This window comes from Equus quagga, chromosome 19 (genome assembly GCF_021613505.1).
Source record: "Equus quagga isolate Etosha38 chromosome 19, UCLA_HA_Equagga_1.0, whole genome shotgun sequence".
In the NCBI taxonomy this organism is placed as follows: domain Eukaryota; kingdom Metazoa; phylum Chordata; class Mammalia; order Perissodactyla; family Equidae; genus Equus; species Equus quagga.
The window spans coordinates 31822879-31850541 of NC_060285.1; the positions used below are offsets into that span (position 1 = coordinate 31822879).

Sequence of the window (27663 nt, forward strand, 5' to 3'; positions counted from 1 at the left end):
GCTCAAAAGAATATTGGAGGGTCAGTGATAAGACAATGACTGCATAAAGTAAAAAATATTTAGTAATATTAGCCTTTCTGTCTCATTGAAGTTAGTAGTCCTCGCTAGCGGAGTTTTGACTACCGCCATTTTTTATGTGCATGGACAAGGCCCAGGTCTCAGTTCTATAACTGTCTTATCTGCAAGTATGATACTGTCCAGCATTTTCCTGACTTAGCCCTTGGAACATAAAATAACTATGTCTAACTTGGAGGTATCTATATATAAAGGGGTTCCCAAGAATAAAATATCCCTAAAAAGAATTCACTGTTTTCTCATTACTGGATTCGGAGGGGCCGGAGAGACGCAGAGATTTGCCAGGTCAAAGTATTTACTTTCTCTTTTGCTATCTTTCATTTTATCATAGGAAAATACAAAAAGGCCAAAAAAAAGTTTTAAGGGGAATAAAGTACCTGATGCCAGCTGTGAGATATTGGGACTGAAAACAGCATTTTAGAGTCAAGCACCAGTGACTTTTTGTTCCTCCAGAGGAATCCTAAAAAGCAGGTTTTTTCACGGGTCTCAAGGGGACAACAATTAAATAACCCTCACAACTATCAACTGTCATTTTCCAAACTGCCACAGAATCTTCCAGGTCCAAAATTCTGTCATTTCTTAAAAAGGATCATCTTCCAAAACATTCCACTTGCTCTTTGAATAGTAGCAGCGAGGCTAACCATTCCTCAGGAAGCACTCTTTATTTCCAGTGCTTTGGTTTCATCAATGTTTGGAGCAAAGCCTCTAGCAGAAACAGTGGAGTCCAAGCCAGGAGAGAGCCGCAGGTCCAATTCACAGCTATAAACTGGACTCCTGCTTTGATAGGTAGCAGCCAGCAGCTTTGCCTGATTCTCATAAACCTGAAGAACCAGGAGGATTTACTACTAGTCCCTGTACTTAAAGTGCTGTTGTTGAATTACAAGCTGGAAGAAGGACTTTCTTCTCTGATTGATGTGCTTGTGTTCTAGCATGCCCCAAAGATGCAAGACACTCAATGGGAGTCTACCTTGGCCAACAGAAAATACCTACAGAATTTTCAGGCTTACCCTCCAGCTGCAGAGGCGAATTTCCCATACTCTTCATTACAGGGAGTAAAAATCCTCATGGGTGTGGTCATACCTTTCCCTGAAAGACTAGACTGAATTTCACAACAGGAAAGAAGTGAATAAAGAAAGGAAAAGAAAAGAGAGTTTAAAAAAAAAAAAAAAGGAAGAAGAAGAAGAAATTAGTTCTCCAGGCATTCCAAAGACTACCAAAATATACAATCTATTTACTGTTCTTTGCAATGACCCCCTCCCCCCCGAAAAATCCCCATTTTGGTTTGACCTGTTTTTGTTGTGTCTAATGGACTCACAATGAACTTTAAGAGGTAAAAACATCTTTTCAGCCTTTCCCCTATGTAAAACATGGGTTTTCACAATGGCTTTAATCATGATGTTACATGTAATCATGCAATAATGGTCCAGTGCAGCTAAAAGTTCATAGGTGGAGAGGGAGTTTATCTGGAGGCCAAGACCGCTTAAAGATATTTCTTAGGGTTGTAAGTACAAGTAACCCATGTGCTTACAATGGATTCTTCATTGTTGTAGACTTAGAAGGTAGGGCGAAACAAAAGGCATGATATTAGCTTTTACTATGTATCTTTGCTAATATTTTTAAGAAGTTAGCCAGATCTTTATTCTTTACTTCTTTATTCTTCTAATACTGCCTAGTTCTTTTTATTTTCTCTTATTTACAGTTATATGTGAACAACTGTTTTCTACATTGTGGTTTCTTATTTTATTTCCTAGATTTTTACCCTAAATTATTGGATTCGGAAAGTTCATAGCAACTTAGTCTGTTTTACTTAAGCAAAATGGGAACCCGTATCTTTTAAATTGCCAGTTAAAAGTACATTGCAATTTAAAAGTACATTTTGATCTATTGTAATCTGTCATCTCTATAGCATCTTTTACGTCACCTACTGTGAATATTTTTATTAATTTCTGCTAGGTTCCAGTTCTTGTAGTAAAGATACTAAGATGAAGAAAGGCCTCAGTAATGCTGATTGAAGTGTCTCATTGTAGGAATCAGAGTACTTCATTTTGCTTTCAACAAATCCTCAAAATTTGCGAACACTCTGGGACCTTTCTGCTATAGGAAGCAGCTATTCCTCCTTTTATGACGGATGAAAAATGAATGAAATATATCTACAAGATGAATAAGTAGTCTGATTTATTTCCAGGTACCAATTAAAATATCACTATCTGAATGACAGTGGATATCAGTGAGTACATATTTAAGTAATTTTATTTATTATCTTGGAATATAGGTAGCGTATTTACCTATTTAAAAATTTTAGTTTTGTTTCCAAACCATATATACAAGAAATAAGAGGGTTTAAGAAAATAGCTATTTACTTGTGAAATACTTAATTTTTAATTATAAAATTATGAACTTAGTTTATAGCCTGTATTCAAGCAGAAAATTAAAAGATAAAACATACTATTTTGTTTTTACTAGCCTTTATTGGTTAATATACTAGAATTCAGTAAGAGAAATGCTGTCCAGTACTCGTACACCAAGGCAAACTAGCCTACAGTTACATATGAGGTCATTTATGATGAGCAAACAATGGATTAGGTAACAGTGAGGAAAATTCTGGAAGTTTGAGTTTGTGTGCTTACTAGCAACCACTTTCAACATTTCTTCAAAGCTAGAGAAGGTATCTTCTAATTTAAATTTCTTTAAGAATTATCTGTTGTGTAATATACTGTCAACAGGAGGTCAGTTTTAAAGGAATACTACTGATAGCCTGAAAGACTGTGGAAAAGAAATTTTTTCCCCCTTACATACTGATAGTTCTTATATTTTCATTCCTGCAATTTTTATATTAACAAACATTGGATTAGCAGCAAGAGAGTTGAAAATGGCAGAAGTTGGAAATGACTGCTATTTCTTTTTTAATTCCACATGCATAAAGGTAAATATTGTACAATTTATGGTACTTCACATGCTTAAGCTTTTTAGTAGAATGAAAGAAGGATATGGCAATAATTCGCATTGCTGAATCAAAATTTACTATTTTCCCGCAAAATGTTTTACATATTTAAAATCTGAAGTAAAAACTTATCATCTATTTTTGATATATTGAATTTCTCTGAGACAATCTGTGATAATTTAAGATTATTGTTTATTGGAAACTACCATCATACATGCCAGTTATTTGCGTTTGGCTTTTTGATGTTCAGTGGCACTTTTGCCTATTTTATGGCTCCTTGAGACATCAAATTCCTAATGTTCAAATGTTATATGATACATCATACTGTTTTGGTTAATAGATTCCAGTCATATAAATTCAGAGGGTTAAATTCAGGTCACTATCAAACTTAGCTTAATAAATCTGATTTCCTATTTGAAATTCATTAACCCAATTGCTGAATTTTCCCCTGTCAAAAGTATAAGTAAAGTAACAGCAAAAGTTTACCGCAAATATTTAATATCATGGAAAAAGGGAAAGAAGTAATATAAACAAATTAGCTAAATATAAAGTTTATAAAGTTAAATGGGAAAAAATTTTAATCTAAGAGATTAGGATTAATGGATCACAATGAAATCAGGTAAATGCAGAAATTTAGAGCTTCATGTTCATGCCAGAATGAACACAGCGAAAGACATGATGTTTGTGGTTTAAAGTGTTTCATCTCTGCTAGGAAACCTGAATGGAGTCAACTTTTTTGACTGTAAGAATTAGATTCTCTTCTATTGCCTGTTACCTTATGATTAAACTCTGGGATGATAAATAATAGTAAAATTTATGTTCCATGTGGGCAGAGAGTTTTGTCTGTTTCACTGCAATGTACCCAAGTACTTAGCACAGTGATCGATGGGTAGCAATTTCTCAATAAAGTAATTAAATGAGTAAATTAAAATACTAGCAGTCACAATACCTTACCTCACATAATTTTTACAGCAATCTGTGAGGAGGGCATTTTATTCCCTTTTTACAGATGAGGAAACTGAGGCACAGAGAGGGTGAGTAATGTATTAATTTTGTGACTATGGACAAGTAATGGATCCAGGAGTTCAAATAGCAGTTTATCTAGCCCCTGCCCACTAACTTGTACTACAAGATCCACAGATTCACTTTTGAAAGGGGGAGAGAGTGAAGACAGGAGTAAAAGGGTGATAAAAGATAAAGAACAACTATGGAACATGTTAAAAGAGGGAAGAACTTAACAGAATATTTTTATTGTATGTTACCCACCTGTCTGCCCAAAAGACAATGGCCTACAGTTTTTCTGACTGTGGATCTATGTGTAAAGGACGTAGAACATAAAAAGTAAAAAACTAATAGCAGCCCATCAAAATAATCCACATCTGTATTTATTGGTATATAAAGATGTCAATGTGTATATGTATTGGCACAATTGTTTTATCTTTGTTGACCAAGTGCAAAAGCATATGTATTTAACATAATGCAGCATAATGTGGTAATCACTTAAAATTCCACAATAATGTAATTACATTTATTTTCCCTATATAAACACACTTAACAGTATCTCCATAGACCAAGAAAAGATTATCTAATGAAAAGTTTAATTAATAAAGATCATCTCCGTGATTAGAATATGGCTGTTGATTCTTAACAAAATTTTTTCTCGCTTTCTCCAGAAAGAGAAATGAGGTTGTTCTGTCGTTGGACTGTGGTCAAGAATATCACTGCTCTCTCATATATTTATCCTTAGTGAGCCATATGGATTAACTGATAACAAAAATAGCATTTTATCAGTAACTTGTGGCGTGTTGTACTATTTAATCATGAGATTATCTATCAATCTGTCACTAAAATTAGACTAATTTGCTAAAATTTAGACATGGCTTTATATTTGTAGTGTGTTTTTTTGTGATTCTAATTTGATCTACTCATATTTCCTTTAATTAACTAGCAACCTGTGTTGGACACTAACGTTAATATGCTGAGTTTTCTACACTATTTACTTTTTTCTTGTAGGGTTCCCAGTGCCGATTCCGACACTGTGAAGAGGCCCTTGGCAGTGACACTGTGTGCTCATTATGGAGAGAGGGAAAATGTTTAGATCCACTTTGCAGATTTAGACACATGGAAATGCAGGTAGAATTACTCAGCCTCATCATGATTGTTAAATGAGTCTCCCTTCAATAATATTGAACTATACTCTTACAACACGTTAGAAAAGAAGTGATTCTTCCTTCCACTACTTAATTTTAGGCATTTTGCGCTTTTCTCAAATTATTAGAAAAATGGAGGAATATGTTTTAGGAATATCTATTGCATCTTTTAAAGAGCAGAGCTTAGAAACACTGAAACCCAGGAAACACACATAATCCTAACGCAGTAATTGCAATAGTTTTTGTCACACTGTGTTGTGTTGTAGCACACTGTATTTATTTTGAATATGGCGTCTGCTCATTTCATTTCCCCCATCTCCTTTGCCTAGCAAAACTGCAGCATTTCCTGCTTCTGGGAAACTCAGCCTCTTGGTTGCGTGAAGATCAGTTGTATCTTTTATCACAGCAAACCTCGAAATATCAATGGATTATTTTTACCACCAAGTAGCAGTGAGTATAATTTTTAAATAGCATAGACGTACCATATTATAATCTGCTTTTGGGGTAGCAGCATAAAATGATATGTTAAATAAAGTACAGCAAGGTTAGTAATGCGGTATAATAGCCAATGGATGATTTGGGATGATTCTAACAATCGTGAGATGAAGCTTAGAATGAGCCATCAGGTAGCTAACAAGATGAAGTGAGCAAAGAGCAATTAAACTTTCTCTGACTGTGTATCTAAAGTGGATTTTATTCATCTGAAAAGTGAGACAACGACTGACCTCACGCAGCAGAAGGAAACTGTCTCAGCAAAGCATCACACAACTGGAGCCGAGCTCAGAGGTCATGGCCTCACCATTGCTCCCTGTGAATGTGCAGAAACCTATCTCATAGGTGGGGAGAGCAAGGGCATGCCCTGGGTTGCACACTTCTTTTTCTAGAAAAGCAGCTATATATGTGGTCCTTCCTAAGACTTCAGTTGTGGAGAAAATACAATCCCATTGCTGCAAAAGCTGAGGCACAATTCAATCCACCTACATGATACTGACACACTCTGTGGTGAACCTTAAACTAGGTTCTGGAAGGGGACACAGAAGACACTATGCCCTAAAACAGTGAATACAAGAAACTTGCTTAAGAAGTTGAGAATGTCAGGTTTCCCTGATGCTGTAGCTACTCCACTCTCTTGCTATAGTCTTCATAGTTCTCGTGATGGAATAGTTCTAGAAATGAGTTTACAGGATATCAGTCCTTTGGGATTTGAAAATTTGGCTTCAGATAATCCTTGGCAAATGGATAGCTAAAACTTAGGTCCCCTTGTTATATTCTTCAGGAAAACTCTGACCACATAGCATTCATCATACATATAATACTTGGTCAATGATTCTCTTCCTCACTGGACTGTAAACATCATGAAGATAGAGAGCATAGCTAGTTTCCTTACCAATGCTTTGTGCAGTATCTGGAGCACAGACACCCAGTAAAATTGGATGTATGGAAAGATGGATAGGGGATGCATAGATGACTACTGAAAGGTAACCCACTTGAATGAAAGTTATGGTACCTACTAAGTGATTAACTTGGCCCCATTGGTTTACATATAGTGTGATTTTATTTCATGAGGGACATCGAATTAATTCTTTATAACTAGTTAATAGTTTGCTTCCTGATGGTCTATGGGTAAAATTACTATCTTTAGAATTAGCTCTTTCAACTAAAGGTAAACTAAAACTGCATCTCTGGGCAAAGGAAGGGTAGAATGTCTGTGTAACTGACAGTTACTGGGCTTCTCACTATAGGACATGCCCTGGGCTGGGTTCTATAGGGATACATTGTATTCTCATCGATTAGACATGGCATCTGGTTGTCACAGAGAACTTCTGGATTCTCTGGAAGTCCACTTTCTTCAACAGGTATCAAGGCTGAGCCTGACTCTTGAAGTAATCTTTCCCTTCTCTCAATAGGGTCAAAACTAGATCCATGCACTGGGACCAAACCCTTCTCCTAGGTATTCAGTCTCCATCTTGAGAGAAAATAAGCAGGGTTCATAGGTTGCTGATACCCTGCTTCCTCAAACTTCCTCTTCTCTGTCTGTAGAGGACAAGAGGAAGTCCGATACACCCATGTCACCCTCTAACAGCCTCATCATGTCCACTTATCTGCTTTGAATTCACCGGGACTAATTTAATTCTGCCCTTTACTCCTGTTTATGTCAGTTTATCTAGGAAAACAAAAACACTCCTGTGTGTTTCTCCTTTACTCTCACACTGCTACCATATTCGCAATACTTCTGATACCAGGTGGGCAGAATCTTTCCCACACTGAGCAATTCTCTGTGATACCAGCTGGGTGTCCTACAATTCAGTTCAATTCTGACACTTACCAGAGATAGTGCAGACCCCACAGGTTAACGGCTGAGTCGCAAAAGCCTGCTCCCCACTTCAGATGTCAGTCGCAAGTAGTAGGTCCCCAGGTTCTCACAATTTCTGTGTAACTTGGCTACAAATCTGAGGTTCCCATGATTTCCCTATTTGGATTTGATCATTTGCTAGAACAGCTCACAGAACTCAGGAAGATGCTTACTTACATTTACCAGTTTGTTATAAAATAAAAGATATCATAAAGGATACAGATGAACAGCCAGATGAAGAGGTACATAGGGTGAGATCTGAAAGGGTCCCAAGCACAGGAGCTTCTGTCCCTGTGGAGTTGGGATGTGCCACCCTCATGGTACATGGATGTGTTCACCAACCTGGAAGCTTTCTGAATCCTGTACCTTGGGCACTTTTATGGAGTCTTCATCATGTAGGCATGATTGATTATTAGCTCAATCTCCAGTCCTTATCCCCTTTCCAGAGGATGAGGGGTGGGGCTGAAAGTTCCAAGCTTCTACTCATGGCTTGGTCTTTCTCCTGATTACCAGTCCCCATCCTGAAGCCATCCAGGAACTCACCAAGAGTCATCTCATTAGAATAAAAGACTCTTATCATGCAGGAAATTCCAAGGGACATAGGAGCTCTGTGTCAGGAACCAGGGTCACAGACCCAATATGAGAACAAAAGATGCTCCCAGTGCTCTTGTTAATTAGGAAATTACAAGGGTTTTCGGAGCTCTGTGCCAGGAACTGGGGTAAGAAACCAATATATGCATTTTTTTTTTTATTATTTAACATCAGTCAGTATCAGAAACCCCATTTCTCAAGTGACTCATTCTTGTCCTTATTTAGTCTTTACCAATCTCATGTCATCAGATTATGACATTATTACTCCTCAGTGTTGCTGTTTTTTGCTTGTGTACACATCCATCAAGGTCCTCCCTCCCTGTTTTTGGCAGTATGAACTCCTGACTCATTGTCAGTATAACTGTACTCCTGTGTCAGTTTTTGCTGATTTTAATATATAAATCTATCTAACACCCTAGCCTCTCAGTTTCTTGAACTCAATTCCTCTACTGACCTTTTCCTCCTCTCATCTCTGTCACTCTCTCTTAGTCATACTCTAAATGCTAATTATCACCTGCCACCCTACGATCACAATGACATACATTTCACCCTGTGGCCTATTCTTCTATTTCAATCCTTTTAGAATCCTGACTTAAACAATGCTTTTAACCCCCCGGAACCGGCAATTCATTGATTGTACCATCTTTTCACAATCCCTCCCTCCCTAGATATCTTCCCTCACCTCTATCTGGCACTGTGTCCCTTGCACACCCTCTCCACTCTCTTGCTACTTTCTGGCTTCACTATATTTGCTTGGCAACTATAATGCTGGTTAAGCACAACCCTCTGTCTACTCAGCACCTGAATTCATTACGGCTGAACGTAGCTGCAGAAACATACACAACCGTGCTGATGGGGTTAAATTCTTGACCACAAACCTCACATGCGACCTTAATGCTGACTGCCAGTCATACTACCTGATACTCCCTGTTCATCCACACACTCCTAGACTGTTATTTCATACCTTCTTTCCTCTCCTTAAACCTCATACCCCTCCTTCAGGTCTTACTGAGACCTTATGCCTTGTGTCTTACTGAAGTGAGAAGCTTTAAGTAATGAGAAGAGAACCTGTCACTACATTTACCCACCTATTGGCATCTGTATTTGCCTCTTCTCCATTCTTACCAAAGATGAGCTATCCATACGCCCAGCTAACGCCTATCCTTCCATTAATTAACTGGATCTTGCCCCTTCTTGTCTACTCAAGATTGCTGATTCAGCAATTCTTCCTTCTTCTATACTTGGCTCACTCCTATCAGCATACAAACAGGCATTTATTTCTCTAATTATTAAAAATCCCTGTCCCTTTTCTTGACCCTGTCTATCACAGGGTACCACCCCATCTTTTCTTTCCCATTATAGTAGTTCTCCTCAAAATGGTTATCTATTCTTGCTGTCACCAATTGCCAAATCCTCCCCACCCATTCTCTCTTAATCCCATGGTAATCAGGCTTTTTAGCCCCTTTCACCAGTGATATACAGATTGTTAAATCCACTGGTCAATTCTCAGTGCTTACACGACTTGAACCATTAGCAGCATTTGACACATTTGATGCCCCTTCCTCCTTGATATAATTTCCTTATCTAGCTTCTAGAACACCATACCCTTTTCATTTTACCCCTACATGGCTAGTGCTCTCTTATCACTCTCCCTCGCTGGTTTTTCCTCTTTCCCCAACCTCTTACATGGAAATGTTCTAGGAGTTAGTCCTTGGTTCTCTTTTCTTATCTGTCTACTGCCTTGGTAATCTCATCCAGCCCATGGCTTTGAATATGATCCACAAGTCAATGACTCCCAAATTTATATATCCACTCCAGACCTCTCTCTTGAACTTCAGATCTCTATCTTCAACTTTTCACTTAAATTCAACATGGGTGATTAATAGACGTTTTCCACTTAACATGCTCAAAACTTAACTCATGATTTTACTCTGATACTTCCAAACCTGCTACATTCATAGTCTTTCTATCTTGGTTTGATAGAATTCTATCCTTTTAGCTGCTCAGGTCATCCCAGTCATCCGCAAATTCTGTTTCTCTCATATCCCGTATCCAATCCATACAGAAATCCTGTTAACTCTACCATCTTAATATATCCAGAATTTGACTTTTCTCACCATCTCTACTACTCCCACTCTGGGCCAAGCCACCATAATTATCTCATGCCTGAATTACTTCACTAGCCTCCTAACTGGTTTCTATGCTTCAACTCTTGGCCCTCTATGTCTGTTCAAAGCACAAGAGCCAGTGCAAGTTAAAAGCACAGTAGCCAGTGTGATACTCTTATACATGTCAGATGTCACCCCTCCAAAGGTTTCTAATTTTTTTCAGAGTAAAACCAGTCCTAACAAAGGCTTAAACGACTCTGCTTGATCTGGTGCCCTGTCATCTCTTGGGATTTATCTTTCACAGCTCTTCTACTTGCTCACTCTGCTCCAACTACACCAGTTTCATTGCTTTTCCTACAGCATGCTAGCATGCTCCTGCTTCAGGGGCTTTGCATGAAATGCTCTCTCTCAATATCTTAATGGATAACTCCTTTACCTCTTCAAAACCTTACTCAAATATCACTTTTTAATGAGATCTGTCCTGATTACCTTATTTGAAATCTAGTCAGCCTTCCCACTTCCTCCCTATACATTCCCAACCTTCCTGGCCTTGCTCTAGTTTCTTTTTGCCGTATAGATTATCGTTTTCTCAGATACAGTGTAATTTACTTGTTTACTACTTCTATTGTTTCCTGTCTGACTCCTCGCTATAGAATGAACATTTCATGAGAGCAGGAATCTTTATTTTGTTCACTGATGAATCCCAAGCACCTAACACAGGAATACAGTATTACCTTTCACATAGTGGCCAATTCTACCCTAGGAAGTCCTGAACATTATGTGTTTTTTTTAAGCAGGAAACTATTTGCCATCTGCCCAGACACATTTCTATGCTCTGGGAAAGAGGATTCAATTTCCAGACTGTAAGAAACTACCAAATTCGTTTGAATTGTGTATTGAACTACCGTATCACCTGTTCATTTTGGAAATATTTCAATATCTCAGAAAGTATAATTTGACCTTTTTGGGACCTAATACTTCCTACAATATTTCCAGGAACACCTATCTACCAGAGTTCCTATTAACAAAAACTGGGACCATAATCTTCTCACCTTAGACAAAGCTTACTTTATAAAGTTGTACCCTTTTTAAAATCCAACTTTTTATGTTTCAGTAAGTGCATCTGATTGATAAATTCGGGGTGGGATTATGACAAGTTTTTGGCAGCAAAATATAACTAAGTATCGATTCATACATAGCATTGCACAATTTGTGTGTAATTCTGTCTCTTAGGTTAAAATAAGATAACAGTTTAGATATTTAAATGTGCAACCTGTGAACATTTCTAGGGCCTCTTCTGAAGGAATTGAGACCCACTATGTGGTCCATATTAAGTGGGTGGGTTGGATCCACAGCAATGCTATCTAAGTTACCAGCTGTGCTCTTCTAGAATGAAGCACTTGCCAAAAGCAATTTTTCAGTAGTTGATTTTCCACTGTATGTTATCTTTAAGCACTAAATGCAATTATCAGGAGTTCTGCATTTTTTGTCTGAGAATATGAAACTGCCATTTCGTCTTTCTGCAATTTAAACTGTAACCTGCTAGCAAATTAAAAAAGGTTTTGGACTCTTTTGAAAGAGACTTCATTTAAATGTTGCTAAAGCAGACATATTAAAAAGAGGCCTAATCCTTCTGGTTATCATCTCCAAGTTTAAAAGCGAATAGCCGATAAACCAAATGATAGTGCTAAGAAAACATAATTCAGTTGTATTTGCTACCATTATAAGAATTTCCTAGGCATTTCTGAGTACATTTCATATCTTCTTTACTTGCATGGTAGGTGCTTGTTCTTTCTCCCGTAGTATACTTAGAGGTCAGAATACTCAAACCGTTTCTCTTAAGAAACTCCCTAGATTTTGCTAAGGGACAGTTTACTGAAAACACAGTAGCTCAGGGGCTGGCCTGGTGGCGTAGTGGTTAAGTTCTGGCACTCTGCTTTGGCGGCTGGGGTTCACCAGTTCGGATCCTGGGCACGGACCTACACACCACTCATTAAGCCACGCTGTGGCAGCATCTCACATAGAAGAACTAAAAGGGCTCACAACTAGGATATACAGCTATGTACTGGGGCTTGGGGGAGGGAAAAAATAAAGGAAGATCAGCAACAGATGTTAGCTCAGGGCCAATCTTCCTCACCAGAAAAGCCTGCAACAAAACAAAACAAAACACAGTAGCTCAAACATTGAAGCAATTGCTCATCTCCTTGGCTGGTTGCCTTGTTATTCTATAATGAACAATTGGCTGGGGTAATTTGATTTTTATTTATTCCAAGTCAGTGTCTTAGAGATGCCTTAGACAGCTGACTATTTGGCCACTGTAAATGAACCTTGGGTCAGTTCAATCTAGAAGTTCTAGAAGGAATCTAGAAGGTCTAGCCTAAATGAATATGTATGCATGAACTTTTTATTCTAAATCTTGAAGAACCATTGTCTAACAAATGGTTTTTAAACGATTTAATGAAGACTGACTTGAATATTTGAGTCTGTAAAGCACAGACTAATATTTTGTATGTGGGGGTAAGACACAGAATAAGACAATTGTTAATGGCTACGAGGGACAAAACTGTTCAACTCAGTTCTTTCCTCTTTGGCAGGGGGAGAGGGGTTAAGTAAATGCATAAGCCACACAATGGTGACCCCAGAACAATTTGTGTTTGGATTGGATGCTCTCCTGACTGGACACTGTGTCTGTTGTCATCCATCATCTAACGAGCTTCTCAAAGGGCAAAAATAAGGGCAGATACTCAACTGTTAGTTCTCCAGACCTAATGTATGTTTGTCAAGTCTGAGACCTCTACAAACTTGCTTTTTATAGCTGTATAAACTGCAAATTTAGTTATGATTTTTAAAAAATAAAATAGGGTCATGAGAAACGAGAAAATCTGATATCTCGTGTTTTTGAATAATCTCTTATATTAAGTGTTGTCTGTGTGGCAGCACAGGGCTGGGCACACAGCATGCCTAATTTTATTTAACCATCACAAAAACCTGGAAAATAGATGTAGTTAGCATCTGTATTTCATAGACGAGGAAACAGAGGCCTAGAGAGAGTAAATATCTTAGGCAGGATAATGCATCTCTTAAGTGGCAGTCCCTGAATTCAAACACAATTCTGTCTGACTAAAACTGTCTCACGAAAAAAATCAGACGTGGCAACCCGAGTATACACAGACATTTTTGTCATTTGAGTGGACCCACCCATGAGACTCTCCTAATCGGGCTTCCTCCTCCTGACGGGGTAATTCTATTCCACCCTGCCTGATAGTCTTCCTTTTGAAGCTATTAAGGTCCTTTACATTTAATAGAAGACTCCCTTTATCCTGTTAATTTATAGTAAACAGTGGACTCTTTCTAGCATCCCTGAGTTATGGGTATTTCCATTAAATAAGGAAGGTTTCTTCTTTCTTTCTCCAATTTATTTTCTCCATTATTTCTGGCCACACATCAGTGGAACTTGTTCCCTTTAATCACATGCAGCCCAGAAGCCCAGGTACCCCATCTGGTGGGCACCTAATCCAGAGGTTCTCAACTCTGGCTCTGAATTAAAATTACCTGGGGAACTTAAAAAAACAACCAAAAAAAACAAACGAGTTCCCAGGCACCATCTAGACCACCAATTAAACTGATGCGTGTTGGAGCCCAGCCTTCATTGTACTTTCTTCCTGCAACTTTTTATTTCAAAAATTTTAACCTACGGAAAAGTTGCAAGATAGTTCAGTGAACATCCACCTATGTGCTCCTCAACAGATTCCTAAATAAACATCTTGTCTATTTACTTTTTCTTTTCCCTCTATTGTACTTACATATATGTGTATAATGTACAAATATGTATTTATCCCCTTTTTGAACTTTTAAGTATTAGTTGCAAATATCCTGACACTTCACCCCTAAATACTTTGGCATCTATCTCCTAAGTTTAAGGACATTCTCCTACGTAACCACACTACACAAGACTATCACAAACAGGAAATTTAACATCGATATGATACTAATGTCTAAGACTTAATCCATACTCAAATTTCCCTAATGTCCAATATTGTTCATTATAGCAGTGCTTCTTGAGGTTTAATATTCACAGGAATCACCTGGAGATCTAGTGAAATTGCAGTCTGATTCGTATGTCTAGGCTAGGGCCTGAGGTTCTATATTTCTAAGGAATTGTTTGGTTCGTGGGACGACATGTTGAGTAGTGTATCCTTAGAGTTATTCATTTTGTTTTCCAATCCAGGATCCAATTAGTCATCATTTGTTGCTATTAGTTGTCACGTCTCTTTAGTATCTATATTTCCCTATTTTTTTTTTTGTCTTCCGTGTCAGTGACATTTTTAAAGAGTTCAGATCAGTTGCTTTACAGAATATCCCTTAAATGGAATTTGTTTGTTTCCTCCTGATTAGATTTAAATTAAACGTTTTTCGCAAGAATTTTTGGCAAATAAGATGAATCAGTGTATTTTAAAATCTATACAAGTGTTTCTATTGCCCTAACCAAACCATTCCCTATGAATGTTCTTAAAGAATTAGTGAAAAGTGAAGAAAAAGAATTGAAGAACCTCTGCTCTGTGACTTTTACAAAAATAAGCACTTTTTTTACTCTTTCAAGCAAAAGGAAAGATAGTACCCAATTCCCAGAGAGTATGAATAAAAACAACTTATCTGGTTAAAAATAATTGAATTCTTTATGCAAAAGATTCTTCTAAGTTTTGCCTTTGCGTTTGTGTTCCACATATGGAGGGATTTATAGCAGGAAACACTGAATAATGTCAGCACACATGACATACCTCCCTAAAAGCAGCATTTACCAATTTCCATGGAGCAAATACTCCTACCATGGATAATTTCAAGCTACCAATGTGATATCAATTGGCTTGCAAAATTCCTGAAAATTTAACAGTCTGTTTTCATGTGCTGATCTGAGCCCAGTCCAGCACACCACTGATTTTAAGAAGAGAAACCAAACTCCATCTGATTTGCGAGAAAACGAGAAATCATTGGTTCATGTAACTGAAGAGATTAGGGGCAGAGCTGATCTCAGATTCAGCTGGATCTTGGCCTTCCTTTGCCAACTCTTAGATCTGGGCTAGCTGGCTTTCTCCATATACTGTACCTACCCCAGAAACTTCAGATCTAGATCCTGGAGGCAAAATAAGCGAAGATGGAGAACTCTGAGTCAGACCAGGTTAAAATCTCAACTTGCCACATACTTGCCAACTTAACCTTGGGAAATTTCGTATCTCTGTGGCCCAGTTTCTTCATCTATATAATAGAGATAGTAATAGTTCTTATGTCATGGGATTATTTTGGACATTTAATGAATTAATACCTAATAGTTTAGAAGAATATCTGGCAAAGAGTAAGCGCTCAGTATTATCATCATTCCAAATTAACCTCAGAAGAAATCCTTTTCCAACTAAAGCCTTAATGTTGAACATCATCTAACAATGCAGGAAATGTGCTTATCCCTAAAAATTGTTCAGGCTAGGGAAATAGCTAACCTTAGTGGCTAGAGGTCATCGTCACTCAAATTAAATGGACTGAAAATGGGAAAAAGATGATTCCCCAAAGTAAAACTGATGTTTTTTACCAAAAGCAAGGGAAAGAATGCCTATGGGGCAAACAAAAATAATAGATGTTTACGACATAATATATGTAAAAAATGTCTTTTTCAAAAGAGTTAGATTAATTATATCTGGTCACACTAAAATTGATCTTAGTGGCATGAAACTATGGTTTGAGTAGAAAAATCAAGGTGAAAAAAATTATCTATTTGTGTAAATTCATGGAAATCATGTTATGTATAGTGGTTCCTCAAAATCCAAAGACCACAGGTATTTGGGATCTCATAGGAAAGTTACTGCAAATCAACAAAAGTATAATAATATGTATCAAAATTATTAGCACAACATTGTTTTAACTATTGTGGAGAGGGAAATTTAACCACTATCTGAATGAAGTTTTTGCATTACTTGATTAACAAATAATTCGCTTGAATGATTTGTTCCATATTTCTAACTGCATGGTTTCTGTTCAGTAAATGCATTGTCTTTACCATCCTATCACTTTTTTCATCTGATATATGTTTTAATATATTAAATGGAAAAGTGTAATGAGGAGTCATCCTTATTTTTGATGAGCTATTCCCTAAAACATTTTTATTGACTAAACTATTTCATCATAAATTTAAATAGTTGCAAAGGATGTACTCGCCAACATTTTATCAATACTGACGTTTAAAAATAAATTTCATTACTCCTTTAAATGAATCCAATGACATTTGAATTGGCATAATGATTTGATACCTGTCTATTTAAAAAGAAAACAATAATCTCAATCAAAATTCAAACAGATCCAAAAATTTATATGGAAATGCAAAGAGCCAAGAATAATCAAGACCTGTTTGAAGAATAACAAAATGATAGGACTTGTTCCACCAGATAATATCGAGGTTTATAAAGTGATACAGAGATTAAGACAGCGTAGTATTGGCCAAGGGCTAAACACATTGACAAATGGAATAGAATGAAAAGCTGGGAACAGATCCCTGCAGAGACGGACACTTGATTTAAAACAGGAGGCATGGCTGAGCAATGAGTAAAAGATTGTCTTTCAGTTAATGAGGGAAAACTAGACTCCTCTCACACCATAAATAAAAATCAGTTCTAGGTATATTATAAACCTAAATGTAAAAGGTTAATCTTTAACAGTTTCAGGAGGTAATAGGGATACAAATAGTATTAACTATTAAAGAAAGGATGAATAAATTTGATACATTAAAATTAAAATTGTATTCACCAAAATAAAGAGTGAAAAGATAAACCATAGAATGGAAGAAGATATTTGCAGCACGTGTGACCCCAATAAAAGACTCAAACTCAATATTTGAAGAAAAATCAAAAGAAAAGACAGAGGACCCATGGAACAAGTTTCTGTGTTGTCATGGACAATGCCATTTAGAGCTGAATAGTTCTTTCTTGTGGGAGCTCTAGCCTTATGCACTGTAGGATGTTTAGCAGCATCTCTGGACTCTACCCACGAGATGCCAATAGCATCTTCTCAGTTGTGACAACCAAAAATACATCCAGACTTTGCCAAAAGTTCTCTAGGGGAAGGGAGTAAAATCACCTCTGGTTGAGAACCACTGTGATAGAACAATGAGCAGGAAGCATAAACAGGCACTTGAAAAATAGGAAATCCAAATGTCAATCAATGAATGAAGAGGTGACCAATTTATTAGTAAACAGGGAAATACAAATGGAAACCACTTTGAGATATCGTAACACACCCATTATATTGGCAAAAATTTAAAAATCTACCAATTGTTTTCAAAGACAAACAGCATTAGGAAATCTTGTGGACTGTAGTTAGTTCTATAACGTGAAACAAGCACTCGGAAAACAATCTAGCATTGTCTTATCAAGATAAAGGTATGCATAACTTAGGACTAGGCACTTCCACTTCTGAAGCACATATCCTAGAAAAATGCATTCCCATGTGCATATGGATGCACATAAAAGAATGTTCACAGCAGCATTGTTTGTAATGGCCAAAGGCTAGAAATAACCTAAATGCTCAATAATAGTGGAATGGATAAATAAACTGTGGTACATCCATTCAATGGAATACTATACAGTAATCAAAAGGAATGAATTTAAGAGAAATACACAAGCAAGGATGCATCTCACAGGTATAATGTCGAGTGAAAAGAGACAAAAAAGAATACAGACTGTTTGATTCCAATTATCAAATGTTCAAAAATAAGAAAATTAAACTTTTTTTAGAAATGGATAACTGGCAGTAAAACTATAAGAAAACCCACAAAGTGATTACTGTAAGTCAGGATGAAGATAACTATTGTGGGCATGGAGAAGGAAAGTGGTAAAAACTGGAGAAGACACAGTGGAGACTGTTATTTCTAGACTTAGGTTTTGGCTTTCTGATGTTTATTACATTACATATTTTATGATATGTGCACCATTCTTTATATGTGTTATATATCATTTTAAAAGGTAATAAATACTTCAACAAACATCTCTTTTAAAATTAAGAAAAATATTTCCTTCTCCTAAAACTATTTCCATTTTCTTCCTTCACATATTTTTATCCTAACCTAATATTTTTATACTTGAGTTTATTAATCACTTATCAAAATGAAGTATAATAAAGTGTATATATAAATTGAAATCTAAATTTTTATTTCCTATGCCAAAAAGACTACATATTATGGAGGCTTATAGTTATTAACACATTTTTTAGCATATTTCTTTGAGATTGAGTTGTCATTATAATTATTATTGACATATAATTTATTAAAAAACAATTATGTTATAAACTTTGATAAATAATTATTGCACATGAAAGTAGAATTTTATTGGAAAAGTATCTCTTTATGAGATGAATAATGATCAAAATTGTTCTCATCTGTTTATGAAACAGGAATATAGCTATAAGCTAATATTCAGAACTAGCATATTATTCTAATATTTGTTAAGAGACTTAGGAGATAGTTAATATTTTATAACCTGAGGGAAAGGTATCTAGATGGCAGCATAGGCAGACTCTGAACGCACCTCCGCCCACGTACACAACAAATTTACAACTACTCTGGGAACAATTACCCCTGAGAGAGAACTGAAAACTAAATAAAAAGAAACCTGCAACAAGGGACAGTCTAGACTGACTAAAATTACCTGTTTCAATGAGAAGAGGGTAATGGATACACACACACACAAAATAAGAGGTTGGGTATGATATCAAAAACAAAATTTGGGAGGAGGAGAGTAAAAGAGAAGAGCTTTTAGAAAGAGGTCAAACTAAAGAGACTATCAACTTAGTATAGATTGCTATACATGTAGGTTATTATATATGAATCTCATGGTAATCACAAACCAGAAACCTAAAATAAATATACAAAAAATTAAAGGAATGGAACCTAAACATAATACTAAAGAAAGCCATCAAACCACAAAGAAAGAGAGCAAGAGAAGGAGAAAGGAACAGAGAAGAACTACTAAAACACCCAGAAAAAAAGTAACAAAATGGCATTAAGCACATACTTTTCAATAGCTAATTTAAATGCCAGTGGAGTAAATGCTCCAATCAAAAGGCATAGGGAGGCTGATTGGATAAAAAACAAGACCCATATATAGGCTGCATATAAGAGACACATTTCAGACCTCAAAAGACACTCAAAAACTAAAAGTGAAGGGGTGGAAAAAGATATTCCATGCAAATGGCAATGAAAAGAAAGCTGGGGCAGCAATACTTAATATCAAACAAAATAAACTTTAAAACAAAAACTGTAACAAGAGACAAAGAAGGGCACCATATACTGATAAAGGGAACAATCCAACAAGAGCATATAACACTTGTAAATATCTATGCACCCAACATAGGAGCACCTAAATATGTAAAGCAATTATTAATGAAGTAAAAAGAGAAATAAACAGTAACACAATAATGCGAGGAGACTTTAACACTCCACTTACAGCAATGGACAGATCATCCAAACGGAGGATCGATAAGGAGACGTTGGCCTTAAATGACATATTAAACCAGATGGACTTAGTAGATATATACCAAACATTCCATTCAAAAATTGCAGAATACACATTCTTTTCAAATGCACATGGGACATTCTCCAGGATTGATCACATATTAGACCACAAAACAAGTCTCAGTAAATTTAAGAAGATTGAAATACTACCAAGCAGCTTTTCTGAGTATGAAAGTATGAAACTAGAAATCAACTACAGGAAGGAAGTCAGAAAAGCCACAAATATGTGGCGATTAAACAAAATGCTATTGAACAACGATTGGGTCAATGAAGAAATCAAAGGAGAAATTAAAAATATACCTGGAGACAGATGAAAATGAAAATATGACATGCCAAAATTTATGGGATACAGTACAAGCAGTTATAAGAGGGAAGTATTTTGGAATAGAGGCCTACTGCAACAAACAAGAAAAATCTCAAATGAACACTCTAACAGTGCACCTAAAGGGCCTGGAAAAAGAAGAAAAAACAAAGCCCAAATTCAGTAGAAGGATGAAAATGATAAAAATCAGAGTGGAAATAAAGGAAACAGAAACTAAAAAGACAATAGAAAAAAGTCAATGAAACCAAGAGCTGGTTCTTTGAAAAGATAAACAAGACTGACAAACCTTTAGCTAGACTCATCAAGAAAAGAAGAGAGAAGGATCAAATAAATAAAAATCAGAAAGGACAGAGGAGAAATTACAATGGACACCTCAGAAATACAAAAGATTTAAAGAGAATACTATGAAAACCTATACGCCAACAAATGGGATACTCTAGAAGACATGGATAAATTCTTAGAAGCATACAACCTTCCAAAACTGAATCAAGAAGAAATAGGGAATTTGAATAGACCAATCACAAGTATGGAGATCAAAATAGTAATCAAAAACCTCCCAAAAAATAAGAGCCCAGGACCAGACAGCTTCCCTGATGAATTCTACCAAACATTCAAAGAGACTTAATACCTATCCTTCTCAAACTCTTCTAAAAAATTGGAGAGGAGGGAAAGCTTCTTAACTCATTCTATGAGGCCAACATTACACCGATACCACAATGAGAGAAGGATAACACAAAAAAAGAAAATTACAGGCCAATATCCCTGATGAACATCGATGCAAAAATCCTCAACAAAATACCAGCAAATTGAATACAATAATATATTAAAAAGAGCATACACCATGATCAAGTGGGATTCATTCCAGGGATGCCAGGATGTTTCAACATCCTCAAATCCATCAACGTGATACACCACATTAACAAAATGAAGAATAAAAATCACATGATCATCTCAATAGATGCAGAGAAAGCATTTGACAAGATACAACATCCATATATGATAAAAACTCTGAATAAAATGGGTATATAAGGACAGTACCTCAACATATATGACAAACCCGCAGTTAATATCATTCTCAATGGAGAAAAACTGAAAGCTATCCCCCTAAGAACAATAACCAGACCAGGATGCCCACTTTCACCACTCTTAGTTAGCATAGTTTTGGAAGTCCTAGCCAGAGCAAACAGGCAAGAAAAAGAAATAAAAGAGATCCAAATTGGAAAGGAAGAAGTGAAACTGTCACTATTTGCAGATGATATGATTTTATATATAGAAAACCCTAAAGAATCCACTAAGAAACTTTTAGAAATAATAAAATGAATACAGTAAAGTTGCAGGATACAAAACCAACATACAAAAATTGGTTGTGTTTCTATACACTAACAATGAAGTAGCAGAAGGAGAAATTAAGAATACAATCCCATTTACAATTGAAACAAAAAGAATAAAATACTAGGAATAAACTTAACCAAGGAGGTGAAAGATCTGTACACTGAAAACTATAAAATATTGTTGAAAGAAATTGAAGACGCAAAGAAATGGAAATATATTCTGTGCTCTTGGATTGGAAGAATTAGCATAGTTAAAATGTCCATGCTTCCTAAAGCAATCTACAGATTCAATACAATCCCTATCAAAGTTGCAACAACATTTTCCACAGAAATAGAACAAAGAATCCTAAAATTTACGTGGAACAACAAAAGACCCAGAATAGCCAAAGGATTTCTGAGAAAAAAGAACAAAGCTGGAGGTATCACACTTCCTGATTTCAAAATATACTACAAAGCCATAGTAACCAATCAGCATGGTACTGGCACAAAAACAGACACACAGATCAATGGAACAGAATCAAAAGCCCAGAAATAAACCCACACATCTATGGACAGCTAATATTTTACAAGGGAGCCAAGAGCATACAATGCAGAAAGGAGAGTCTCTTCAACAAATGATGCTGGGAAAACTGGACAGCCACATGCAAAAGAATGAAAGTAGAGCATTATCTTACACCATGCACAAAAATCAACTCAAAATGCTTCAAAGACTTGAATGTTGCACCTAAAACCATGAAACTTCGAGAAGAAAACATAAGTACGTTCTTTGACATCGGTCTTAGCAGCATATTTTCAAGTACCATGTCTGACTGGGCAAGGGAAACAAAAGAAAAAATGAACAGATGGGACTACATCAAACTAAAAAGCTTCTGCACAGCAAAGGAAACTATCAACAAAATGAAAAGACAATCTAACAATTGGGAGAAGATATTTGCAAACCGTATATCAGATAAGGGGTTAATATCCAAAATATACAAAGAACACATACATCTCAACAACAAAAAACCAACAACCCAATTAAAAAGTGGGCAAAAGATCTGAATAGACATTTCTCCAAACAAGATATACAGATGGCCAGCAGGCATATGAAAAGATGCTCAACATCATTAACTATCAGGGAAATGCAAATCAAAACTACAATGAGGTATCACCTCACTCCAGTCAGAATGGCTATAATCAACAAGACAAGAAACAAGTCTTGGAGAGAATGTGGAGAAAAGGGAACCCTTGTACACTGCTGGTGGGAGTGCAAACTGGTGCAGCCACTGTGGAAAGCAGTATGGAGTATCCTCAGAAAATTAAGAATAAATCTACCATATGATCCAGCTATCCCACTGCTGGGTATTTATCCAAAGAACTTGAAAACACAAAGGCATAAAGATACATGCACCCCTATGTTCATTACGGCACTATTCACAATAGCCAAGACTTGGAAGCAACCTAGGTGCCCATCAAGGGACGAATGGATAAAGAAGATGTGGTATTTATACATGATGGAATACTACTTAGCCATAAGAAATGATGAAATCTGGCCATTTGTGACAACATGGATGGCCCTTGAGGGCATTATGCTAAGTGAAATAAGTCAGAGGGAGAAAGTCAAATACTGTATGATTTCACTCATAAGTAAAAGATAAGAATGACGACAAACAAACACATAGCAACAGAGATTGGATTGGTGGTTACCGTAGGGGAGGGAGGAGATGGAGGGCAAAAGGGGTGATTAGGCTCACATGTAAGGTGATGGACTATAATTAGTTTTGGATGGTGAACATGATGTAATCTACGCAGAATTCAAAATATATTACGATGTACATCTGAAAGCTATATAATGTTATAATCCAGTGTTACTGCAATAAAAAAAAAGAAGAAGAACATTTTACCCAGTCTGAAGTTATTAAAGGGTCCAGGAATTTATTCATGCTTTATTTGTTTTAAGACCCTGAATCGTATCACTATTTTTAAATTTAGACTTCTGATCCAACTGAATTAGTCATGTAGTATGGTGGTGGGGAATACATCAATTTTAACTTTCGTTTATTATGTCTGTTCAGGTGTCACAATGTCACTTATTAAAAAAGTTATCTTTTCGGGGGCTGGCCCCGTGGCCGAGTGGTTAAGTTCGCGCGCTCCGCTGCAGGCGGCCCAGTGTTTCGTTAGTTCGAATCCCGGGCGCGGACATGACACTGCTCATCAGACCACGCTGAGGCAGCGTCCCACATGCCACAACTAGAAGAACCCACAATGAAGAATGCACAACTATGTACCGGGGGGCTTTGGGGAGAAAAAGGAAAAAATAAAATCTTAAAAAAAAAAAAAAGTTATCTTTTCTGAATAATCTTAAAAAAAAGAAAAAGAAAAAAAAGAGGAAGATTGGCAACAGATGTTAGCTCCGAGCCAATCTTCCTCACACAAAGAAAAAAACAAGATACAGATGTTCACTAGGTTTTTCTGTTATTTGCTGGTTAGTTTTGAAGGTTACAGGATGTTTAAATATGACCGAAAGTTTTGGCCACTCTGACCAATGTGTAGCCAATAGAGAAATTTGAAAGCATCATTCTTCTCACTTCCAAGTAATCACTCCCCACCCATAGTAAATGAGAACAATTGGATTTTTTCCTCTTTTGGACGTATATACTCTGCTATTATAAGCTATGCCTTATTTGAGTTTGCCTTTGTTAATTTGCTGTAATGTGATTAGTTAAGTTATTCTTACCCCACAGATCTAATGTAAAATACAGTAATGGCTAGGATCACTTTGCATTTATATCAAAAGTGTGATGTGCCGGGGCTGGCCCCATGGCTGAGTGGTTGAGTTCTCAAGCTCAGCTTCGGCAGCCCAGGAGTCTTGACAGTTCGGATCCTGGGCTGGGACATGGCACGGCTCGTCAGGCCATGCTGAGGTGGCGTCCCACATGCTACAACTAGAAGTATCCACAACTAAAAATATAACAACTATGTACAGGGGGGCTTTGTGGAGAAAAAGGAAAAGTAAAATCTTAAAAAAAAACGTGTGATGTGCCAAGTCATGGCTGTAATTATTATCTAACGTCTATAAATTAGCATATTTTTCACATCTTACAGGCAAAATGTTGATTTTTTTTAAGTTAGTTTAATACGCTTTCCAGAAATGCAGAGGGACACATTTTAACAAAAATGTAATCAGGAGGACAATGGTGGATCATTGAACACGCACATAACATGTATCTTGAAAAGACTGAAATGTTGCATTCTCTCTGTAGATATCACTCTACAGAAGGAAACTCAGGAAGGAATTCCACCCCCGACTCAGAGTCAGGAAGCCCTGAAATCTCAGGAGAATATATCACGACCCATTCACCATCCTTTAGTTTTAAAAACTAACTTTGAAGAAGAAGAGGAGGAAGAAGACGAACAAAATGGTTAGTAAGCCTTTTCTCAGATTTACCGTGCAGGTCCACAAACTTCACGATATTTTCTACGTATTTGTGTAACTCTTAGAGGTTTATAATGTAATATATGACAAATTATGGTGAGAAAATAGCTTTAATTTTATTAAGTATATTAAATTCATTATGTTCTTATTTGTTCTCTGTCTACAGATGCTTATAATTCTTTGTATTGAAAAGTTTTTGTTGTATGATGGCTGGGAGACATCCCATGTTTAAACACGTACAGTTGCTTATAGGAATAATAATAACCTCTTTTATTTATATATAACAAGATTGTTATACATATGTCCATCTATCTGTCTATATATTACATGATTACATCTGTCACATTTAATCCTTGAAGTTACAGAGATCCATAGTGTATAATTCATAAAGCACTATCATCTGCATTATCCTAAGCAATCCTTGCAAAAGGATAAACAGGGTTAGAACCCAGATCTTTTGCATGCTAGTCCATCCTATTCCTCCCATATCATCACAGCACTGTGGTGCCAATAAATATGTACAAACAAGATAAACATTCAGCAAAAATAAACTTAGTCTTTTCTCTGTCTTTACTCTGGAATGTTTCCTTCTCTGGGCTACTGGCCACCATAGTGTCTGTGCTCAGGAATACATAAAGCTTTTTATTCCTCTTTTTGCTGGCTTTATCTCCACATCTGCCATAGCTACATATTCCTCCAAACAAACAAACATCATCTCAACATGTGAGTCCATACCTCTAGCTTCTCATCTCAAGATGCAAAATGTGTAATTAGTCATTTCTTTTCTCCTGACTGATTCTTTCTAATACTAGAAATATAGCAATTAGAAACATCTGCCAATAGGCAAATTGTTAATTTTAAAAATTAAAACAAAAACCAGTAATCCATCTATGAGAACAATGTCTGGGATTTTTCATTCTGATTTATAAATTTTCAGATTATTTGGCTTTGGGACAATTTAATTTAAAAAAAATATATCCTATAGATGCTTCTGGTTTATGGACAAAGACTTCTGAAGAAATTGAAGAAAAAAGAGCAATAAAGGAGATATGTTATAAATCTGGTAAGAAATCAAACATTTGTGGATTTTCTAATACTTGAATTGACAAATATACTAACCATTACTTTTCTTATGGGAGATTAGGTGACTACTACAGATTTCATACTCCTCCAGATAAGTCATCATCAAAAAGCATAGCCTCCACGGCGGAAAAAGAGTTAGAAAAGCCTTTGGAAAATGGCAGTGAATTGCAAGAAGGTAAGTAATGAAAAGTCAGCATTTCAAGTTGATGTGTCAGAGACGCTTGGTGTGATAGGCTGTGAATTATTTAGTAAGATGAACCGTAGAGCTAAATGATAAATAATACATCAGAATTGAGAGTGAGAAGGAAGTGCTTTTATCAGATGACCTAAATTTAATATGAAAAGCTGCTATTAATGTAATTATGCTTTCCCAGAGGAGCCACAGAATGAATAGATTTCACGAACACAGGATGACACTCCGCACCCCATGCGGTAATTCTGCAAATAGTTTGCTTTTACCATTTTATTTGTCTATGAGAATAAATCTCCCTGAGAAATAGGTGTCGATTTTTCTTTAAGAATAGAAAGAACAACCTAGCCCTCCAGGGGAAAAGGGAGATCACAGAATGACATTAGCGGCAGAACAAGGGTCCATTTGTTTATTGAATGAGTGCCTTGTGTGCACCAGGCAATTTCAGGGGCAATGCAGGTGGATAACTAACTCCAAGGCTGTGCTTTTCATCGACCTTATGCTTTGATGAATCTGATTTTGCTGTTGGTGAACATTTTGCCCTCAAAGGCAAGATAAGAATATGCAAAACATTATTTTCTGGATATAAAACCAGAACTCAGAGGAAATCCATGGATGTCATAAGTTTATATAGCTTTCTTACCCCTAAGATGAGCTGAAAAATAAGTTTTGCAGTGGTAGGAGAGATTGGAATCCTCTCCTCCCCTAAAAAGAAAGGTAGTTAGGAAAGTCTGCTGGGATAAAGATGAGTATAGGATAAAGAGTAAAATGCCTGGCATATGAATAGATAAGTGGCAAACTATTTAAACACATGGCGGTAGGTGGCAGCAACATTCCATCAGATGGCGGAACAATTGGCAAGACCTAGCTGTAGGTGGGAGCCATGTAGGGAAGGACAGCTGACCTGCATTACCTAGACAAGAGAAAAAAATAACAAAACAAAAGCAAACAAAACTGTTTTGAAGAATGTTAAAAATGGCAGATTATAAAGACAATTGCATGCACTTTGGCTTTATATTATGGTTTTAAAAGCTTTTGATTTTTAAATAATTTCAGTTAATTCATGAACACTCTTTACAGAGATTTCTTCAAATGTCAGCATTTTACACATTTGATTTTTCACTCTCTAAATATACATATTATTATTTTTTTCCAAACTGTTTGAGAGTAAGTTGCAGATATGATGCCCCTGTATGACTCTCACGTAACTGTAGGATAAATATCAAAGTCAGCAAATTATCACTGATACAATATTATTTAGACTTTTTTTTTAACAATTTTCACCAATTGTGCCATCAATGTCCTTTATAGCAAAATAAAGTGTTTTCCCTGGTTTAGATCCAATCCAGAGTCACATGTTGCATTAGATTGTTATATCTTTTTATTTTGCTTTTAATAGTTTATTTTAGAAGAAAACTATCTAGAGATGTATAGGGGAAATGGCGAGAATCAATTATGACAGTATAATTAGCATTTTTTAATCAATAGTAGTCTCTGATATTTTTACTCAGTTTATTCATGGTGAATAGACATAAAACAAATATAAAATTCATT

General features: G+C 36.3%; 1 protein-coding gene across 1 annotated transcript in view; it reads left to right on the forward strand.

The window, feature by feature from the left end:
- The first annotated feature begins 2944 nt into the window (after positions 1-2944).
- C19H12orf50 (chromosome 19 C12orf50 homolog) overlaps positions 2945-27663 on the forward strand; it is a 34761-nt gene continuing 10042 nt past the window's right edge. The window contains exons 1-6 of the mRNA XM_046646049.1: positions 2945-2998; positions 5030-5149; positions 5496-5616; positions 24664-24822; positions 25822-25899; positions 25981-26094. Of these exons, the coding sequence (XP_046502005.1) occupies positions 2945-2998; positions 5030-5149; positions 5496-5616; positions 24664-24822; positions 25822-25899; positions 25981-26094 (646 nt within the window). The remainder of the gene's footprint in view (positions 2999-5029; positions 5150-5495; positions 5617-24663; positions 24823-25821; positions 25900-25980; positions 26095-27663) is intronic.